This window comes from Poecilia reticulata, linkage group LG7 (assembly GCF_000633615.1).
Source record: "Poecilia reticulata strain Guanapo linkage group LG7, Guppy_female_1.0+MT, whole genome shotgun sequence".
Classification (NCBI taxonomy): Eukaryota; Metazoa; Chordata; class Actinopteri; order Cyprinodontiformes; family Poeciliidae; genus Poecilia; species Poecilia reticulata.
In genome coordinates this window covers 8,743,792-8,751,674 of record NC_024337.1, presented here as the reverse complement: position 1 = coordinate 8,751,674, position 7,883 = coordinate 8,743,792, and the positions used below count along the sequence as shown (strand labels likewise).

Below are 7,883 nucleotides of genomic sequence, written 5' to 3'. Positions count from 1 at the left end.
AGAAAGAGGTAGAACCAATTCAATTATCAGTCAATTTATATCAATGCATTTTGACCAATAAGATATATCAGAATCTGTTAGCCTGTCTGTGCTACCAGAGTGTTTATCTTGCTGGTTGTGAGGCAAATGCTAAAGTGAGTGTTCATCCTGGAATGACAGTCATTATACTACGCATAACTTTAATCTGATTATTGGATTGTAAATAGTAACGTGTTAGAATACTTGTTACTGAAACAAGAGTCAGATTAGAGTAACGCATTACTGACGTGTTGATGGCGCAAACGTTTGATATTTCTGCTCAAGCTATTTACTGATCTGTCAGGTTTCCAATATGCATCCCCCCCAATGACAGACTCGTTCCTACGCCCTTGCATGTAAAGATTAAGTATCTTTTGCTAACTTGAGGTGCAAGCAGCTTGGAGAATTTGACTGGCAGCCAATTAGAAAGATGAGCACGGAAAATAACATTTCAATAGATTATTTTAAGCACTTATATTTTATTAATTATATTTTATGATAGATGCAAAAAACCAGAGCTTGCTAACTAGCTAGTTTTTGTTTTAGCAAGCTAATATTTCTTATGAGGGGCCGTTTAGGACAAAATCTATGTTTTGTTTCTCACACAAGACTAAAGACTTATGCGCGCACACACAAAATATRAAAATTGCACATATTAGTAAAATGTCACACGCATACAATTTTTCTCTCACACATACACAAAATACAAAAATTGCTCACATACTGTACACACAACTAAAATATCACACACGCAAACATTTTTTTTCTCACACGCATACATAAAACCAAGATTGCACATATAAACTTATAAAATAGACTCATTTTTTTGTATGTGAGAGGGACTACATTTTTTGTAATACCACAGTGAAGTTAGCTTCAAGTTGGATATTGGAGCTCCACGGTGTGAGCCGTTTAGTTCAAGGTTAATCCGATTTATGAACGCTAATTTCGGCCAGCCGTTCTCTACCACTCCCTTCTCAAGGGCTCGTCGGTTCACTAAGGGCTCTACTCCGACTTTAGAGCCGAAGTAAGCGGCCTTATGCGTGTGAGAGAAAAATTGTATGCGTGTGTGACATTTTACTAGTATATATGTGCAATTTTTATATATTTGTGTGCGAGCATGAGTCTTTAGTCTTGTGTGAGAGACAAAACATAGATTTTGTCCTAAACGGCCCCTCATAATTTCTAGTTCTTCCGTTTCCACTGCAGAAACCAGAACCAATGGTTYCTGCTATGTTAGCCTCAACGGCCTCAAGTCACAAAACAATGAAGTGACTGAAATATTTGACAAAAATGTTTCACAAGAAAAAATAGACTACATAGAACACAATGTTAAATAACCCGCCATCACCAAAAGTGATTAACACATTTAAGGGCAGTTTACCTGTTTTAATGGAGATTTCCAGGCGTTAGCTTTAGATGTGTGAATTTAAGACTTTTTAATGACATGCCGACACCCTTTAATGAGATTAATCAATTAGTTAGTAATGTTGTGACATTCGGGAGGCAAATGGATGCTGTTTTTTTAGGGGAATTAGAGTTAAGGAAGATGATCACAAATGCCACACTTTTCAGATTTGTGGAAAATAATCAACCACAGAAAAGCATATCAGTTTTTTCTCCTTTTTGTAATATGTGCTACTTTTTGTTGGTCTACAAAAATAAATCCCAATAAAATCCGTTGAATCTGTGGTATTAAAACCACAAATAACTGAGTGGAAAGAGTACTATTTAACAAGAACAAAAGTCAGTCTTACAAACATCCCACTGATGAACAATGTGCTGCTAACCTACTTTAAACATACAATGTAAAATATAGACAGGGAGAATAGAGAATGCTTCAGCAGAAGAGGTGAAAGAAGAAACCACGTCAGGCCAGCAGCACTCACTCAGCATCATATAGTAAGTGCAGAGATGTAGCCATCCTGATTCCCTTCAGAGTTCAGTAATGGGTATTAGTTTAAATGGGTGGGACACTGAAGGAAAACGGAGACAGAGCTCCAGCAGAAAAGACAAACTGTCATGGCAAGAACATTTTATTTACTAACTTGTTAAGATTCCATTTACAATAATTTTAGAAAGATTCAACAAAAAGAATTTCTTTGTACAGTTATTTTCAACAAACATAAAATTGCAGAAGTATATATACAAAAGAAAACATCAGAATTAGACAATAGTTTGTCCAGATATAGCAACATGCTGCACTCATTAGCAACCTGCAGTGCTAACAGACCACTTTAMGATCACTGAATGGTTTTTACTCAGCAGAGATCATACAGGAAAATACGTCGATACAAAAATCTCCATGTCTGATKATGTAAACTGATGGATGAGTCGAGCTCCAGGTAAAGAGGTGAGATTATAACAACATGCCAATATGGAACCAGGCTGTAAACAGAAACCTGTGTAAAGGTTTAAAGGTTTCTGTTTACACAGGTTCTAGATGAAGAACATTTTTAACAACCAAAAATCCAAGCTGAAGATTCGGCGATGCTGGAAACAGGCAGGCAGCATCTCTTCAAATGCACAGTCACCAATACAAAATATGTTTTATATACTATATTACTTCCATAAAAATAATCCAATATGATTTATAGCATTATTCTGTAACGCCTGAACAATCTTCTGCTTTGACAATGTTACGTATTATTTACAAGAAAATAAAATCTCCAGTAAACTAATGTTACTGTGTTTCAATTCTCAAAACAATCCCTTTTGTTTGTTTTGTTATCCTCAAACTGATTACAGTACTTTGTGTAACACTGAATGGACCAATCACTGTATTTCTATTAGAACACACAGCAAACAAACAAAGAGCCAATTTAAAAGTCAGATTTCAGAAAATACAAGGCAAACTTTCAACCTTTGGATTAATTAATATATATTATTATTTTAAGTGATTCAGTACTTAATGCTGTGACTTGGTGTCTGTCTACATTTTCACCTGATTTGCATTAGCTAGCTTTAGTTACTCCATCCCTTACATGCCCTGATTATCAATGAAACAATTACTGACATAATTGAATTCCACACAATTAAATAAAACGAAACACAAGCAAGTACATCTAAAAAAAACAAGTGAAATGGCATGCCATTGGTCTTTAAATACTGATCAATACATAGGCTGGAATGCTTTTAGACTCTTTAATACCTGATATCGAGTAAGTAAGCGATAAAAACGCTCCTTCTGGACACAATAAATATCTATCCTTCATTTTGTGCAGCAATACAGTACTTAAACTAAACCTACAGTAATTGCACAGTCACCACATGCAACAGGCTGGGAAAAAATTCAAAACAGCCCCCTCCTCCCATCTTTTTTTATCATCAGGCCCCTCAGTCCCTACTTCCATCTCTCAGTCTGCCTTTTGGACTTTCTGCATCTACCAGCGTAGCTAAAATGTTCTTCTTGACTTGTGGTCCAAACTCTGAGCCCTGGGGAACACCGGAGCACGCTCTCCAGAGTTTGCAGTCCAAGGCAAAGTGGGCAAAAGATTGTTATTTAAGACGTTGGTCAAATACAGGTAGTTTGGTTAATCCAGTTAACAACACAAGCTGATCCATGAGAACATACATCGTCTTCTAAATAGGTAAGGTAAGCTTCATGTCAGAAGACGGCCGACGTAGTAATACTGTCCAGGAATATCTCAAAGTATACGTGGCCAGTTTGTGGCTCTCTGGCCACAGGAGTCTGGTTTTAGTCGGTCCGTTGTCCCTTTTATCGTTTGTCTGACCCGTCTTTCTGAGCTTGTACTGCAGACACTGGGTTGGTCCTTGTTTTACTGGCAGCGTCAAACTSAGAGGAAGAGATGAGAATTAAACTCATCCTCTCCTAATGTCGTCCACTTCTGCATTCGCCTCCCTGTGAGAAAATTCTCTGAAGAGCTCTCACAGTTCTCCATCTGAGGGCGGCAAACACAACTTGAAGAGCCTGTAAAAAGAGGAAGGAGCTTTCAGATGACCATATATGGGTATTATGGGCTGATGATTGCATAACGTGGCGCTGTGCGGTGTTGGCCTACTTTGGAGCTGATGGCGGCATCTGGTCCATCACCTTCAGGTTTTTAGCAGACAGCTCCACTCTTGCCCCCTGACAGAACCAAAGAAATAACACATGAAAAACCTCCAGTACAGCATTTTATATTTCCTAATATCACTCAGTACTGGTTGAAAAATGTACCAAAACAGTACAATTTATTCAATATTTAAATAAAATTAACCTAAAATATTAAAAGTATCCTGTAAGTTCTGGGAAAGTACCTTAAGACGCTCCATTAAAGTTCAGTGTAACTTCTAGAAAAATAAATAGTATGTTTCATTAAAGTTAATGAAAGAAAATGGAAACTTTTTGGGAAAGTAGATTTTAAATTCCATGAAAGCCCTTTGGAAGTTCTGGAAAAAAGTTTGGGAAAAGTAACTTTCTTTCATTTCTTGAAGGTCCAAAAAAAAAAAAAAACCTGCTTAATGACTTGTGGACGGTGCAGTGCAGGGCAAGYTGTGGGAAAACAAGAACTGTGTTCAGAAAGCTTCTGAGACGACCCTTGAAATGTTGGAGAGAGTAGATCCTAAGTTCAGGAAAGTAACCAGTAAAGTAAAAAACGTCATTTTCATTCATTTTATCCCAGGAAAGTAGTTGACAAGTTCTAGAAAGTAACTGAATATGAGTAAAGTACCTGTTTTGTTTGGGAACATAATCAGTTTATTGTAAGTTCCAAAGGAAAGTTCCAGACAGGACATTATTCCTGTTAAAGTGAAACTAGGACGTTTCATCCAGACTTAAGAATGATTCACTTACAACAAGCACATTTATCTCGGTGAAAATCTACTTTTAAGTTAGTTTTCTCTTATTTCAAGTGTACTAAAATATTTGAACTGGAAACTAGAAAAAAAGACTTGGCAATATTTTATGTTTTGCAGAGTGTTATGTAGAAAAGAAACAAATCTAAACGTTTCATAAAACTTTTGTAGCTTTATTCCTAATTATAATTAGAAATCTTATTGCAAGAGTTGCATAATAACTCCTTAAATCCTGTCTGGGCTTCACCTGCTTCCTCATTATGTCCATGGTCTGCATGATGCAGCGCGGCAGGAGGCCGTGGTTCCTGGCCAGGATCATCGCCTTCTCCAGGGTCACATTCAGGGTACATCTGAAAGCAACATGAGGTCAGACTTTAACCCCGTAATGGATTCACACAGATTCAGACAGAGCAGCAGATGCTCAGGGTTTCTCTATGTATCACTGTCTGCAGGCTGTTGTAAAAATATTAGAGCCATGCAGAATCAGAAACGCAGCAGCAGCAGCCTGACCTCTGCATGCCGGTGCCACACATGGTGATGTGGCAGGCTCCCAGCCGGTTACACAGTTCGGACGACACACACAGCACGCTGACGCCCGACGGGTGGCCCTGCGCGCTCGGACGCACGTTGACATATGACTGCATCAGCCGACAGAGGTCATCCAGGGTGTTTAGGGGTCTGAGCAGCTGTGAAAGAGAAACAAGGGTCAAAGAACGACACAATAACGTCTCACCTGGAGGCCATTTTGGCAAGTCATTTAACTACAACTCAGTGTTGGAACTGCTTACTTTAAAGATATTGTTTTGTGCAAAAGCTCTGACACAGGCATGATATTCCCTTTATTACCTAAGAGCCACTTCTTTGTTCATCAAACGTTCTTCAAGCTCAAAAAATCCCAGATATGTAAAACTGCCAATCCAACCATCCAAATCCAAGCACTGTTCTTTAAAACAAATTCATTTCTGGTCTCTTGAGAATGAATTTTGTCATGCCAAACATCCTCCTGGACTGGTTTTGCTACCAGCTCCAGCTGCTGCCATGTTGTGTGTTTCAGCAGCTTTTCCTACAGTTCTTGTCAGTGAAAACACTTTGTGACATTTTGAAGTGCAGACAGACATAAATATATATGGATCGATTTCTGGCCAACTGACAGACCCATGTGGCGCTACTGCTGCAAAAAATGACACGAGCAGCCTTAAATATTTATTGTGTCATTAATATTTCACCATACAACGCTTCTAACAATGTTTTAGATAGGAATAATGCAAACAGCTGGTTTGACTGGACTTAAACTGGTGTTCAGAGGATTGTCTGTGTCCGTCCTTCAAGATTTAAATGAGGTCAGTCATTTTACCATGACTGTAACCGCTGCTTTAGATTTATTGAAATGATCCAAAGACTACCGTATTTTACCGTATTTTCCGCACTATAAGGCACCTAAAAACCTTCAATTTCCTCAAAAGCCGACAGTGMGCCTYATAATCCGGTGCRCCTTATATATGGACCAATATTGAGCCACAACAGGTCTAGYAACTACAGTAAGCAGCCGCCGACTTCATTTTCGCCCGTAGAAGAAGAAGCGCGCGGTGCATGCTGGGATAGTGGTCARAATTCTGGTTTGTTAATAAAGTTTGACTGACCTATCTACCTACCGACCTGATAATCAGGTCGTCTGCAGGTCATTTAGCACCACGTTCTCCACCAACATGCTGTGTGCGAACAGAGAAGGATGACCATCGTCCGGCCACGCCCCGGCCCAGTAGCGGAAGGCTCTCCTCGCCGACCGAGGAGGAGGGAGGGGCAGGGAAGAGAGACAGAGACTGCRGCGGCAGCGTGTCGGTTGGTCTGTGTTACCCAGAAAGCAGTTGGGCACAATATGCAACACCGTGAGGGAAACAAYGACTGGGGCAGCTACTATATTAAGTACTCGAGGACCATTTCTTTACAAATGTGGATGTGTAAAAATAGAGTACGGAACAAATCGGCAACCCAAACTGAAGTGTCTATTCTATACGTCTCATATGTGAAAAAAGTTTTAAAATAGGCCATTCGTTGAAGGTGTGGAAAATACAGAAGTCAAAGTCTTGATCAAAAACTTTCCAAGACCTTCAGAAAGCTTGAGGAAAGATTAATTATGTAAAAGATTACAACATTGATTACTTCCTTAAAAGTAAAAATAAACTCTAAATTCCTCTGATTGTTACTAGGTTAATAAGATTAAAAACTACAATATTACACAAAAAAGAGCAAAATGGCAGCAGAGCCAATCAAAGCTAATGAGAAACAAAAATCAGAAATCATTGTAACAAAAACCCAAACTTACAGATTCCCATACAGACTGCTGTGCAGTAACTGACTTGTAAGCAACAATAAATATGTTGATTGTTAATAAAAATCATCATATTTAACAAACAGAGGTTTATTCCTGAGGTTTTTTTTAAAGWATAAAAATAAAAACATGTAAATACAAAATACTCTAGATTAAATTAAGACTATCCTCTACAGATTTGATTTGAGCTACAGTCAGTGTGGGACACTAGAGGTCAGGCTGGAATTAAATCGGAGCAGCATGCTGATGCGCTCAGGTTAGTCAGAGTTAATTAGGARGTCTTGATAAGCTAGTGGGGATGTAGGTGGTTTCCACGGGGACAGGAAGACAAATCGTTCCTCTTACTTTGGAAATGCTCGGCTGAAGGTCTTTAACTTCAAGGCCCAGTATCTGTGCTTGCATTTATATTCAGTCACAACATGATATAAAAGTTGACTGTGATGACAGATTGCAGAGGATTGTACTGTACAGCAGTGAATGTGTAGATTTACCTGGTCTATTTTCATCGCAGTGGAGTTGGAATCAGTAGGGAGGTTGGACTTCTCTAGATAGAAAGCCCTGTGGAAACACACACTGGAGTTAGAAGCAGTTAGAAAATGACTCGTTTGTCTGAGTCAGGTAGAAAAAAGAGAAACTATCAGCTTCATGTTCATCTAATCCTGATGCTGCGTTATGAGTCAGGTTCTGGGAATTCATGTCATGTTTTATTCAGAGTTTTATTCAGAGCTCCGTCAGAGTG

General features: G+C 38.8%; 1 protein-coding gene across 2 annotated transcripts in view; it reads right to left on the bottom strand.

Moving 5' to 3' along the window:
• Positions 1-2,038: 2,038 nt before the first annotated feature.
• The window catches only part of prex1 (phosphatidylinositol-3,4,5-trisphosphate-dependent Rac exchange factor 1), an 85,912-nt gene continuing 80,067 nt past the window's right edge, over positions 2,039-7,883 (bottom strand). Inside the window, exons 32-37 of one of the 2 annotated variants that reach the window (XM_008413196.2) lie at positions 7,636-7,702; positions 7,490-7,534; positions 5,326-5,501; positions 5,063-5,165; positions 4,041-4,108; positions 2,039-3,949 (exon numbers count right to left, since the gene is read on the bottom strand). In XM_008413196.2, the coding sequence (XP_008411418.2) occupies positions 3,907-3,949; positions 4,041-4,108; positions 5,063-5,165; positions 5,326-5,501; positions 7,490-7,534; positions 7,636-7,702 (502 nt within the window). In that variant the 3' untranslated portion in view covers positions 2,039-3,906. Of the gene's footprint in view, positions 3,950-4,040; positions 4,109-5,062; positions 5,166-5,325; positions 5,502-7,489; positions 7,540-7,635; positions 7,706-7,883 lie in introns of those variants that run through there. The other variant, XM_017305840.1, reaches the window with a different exon arrangement.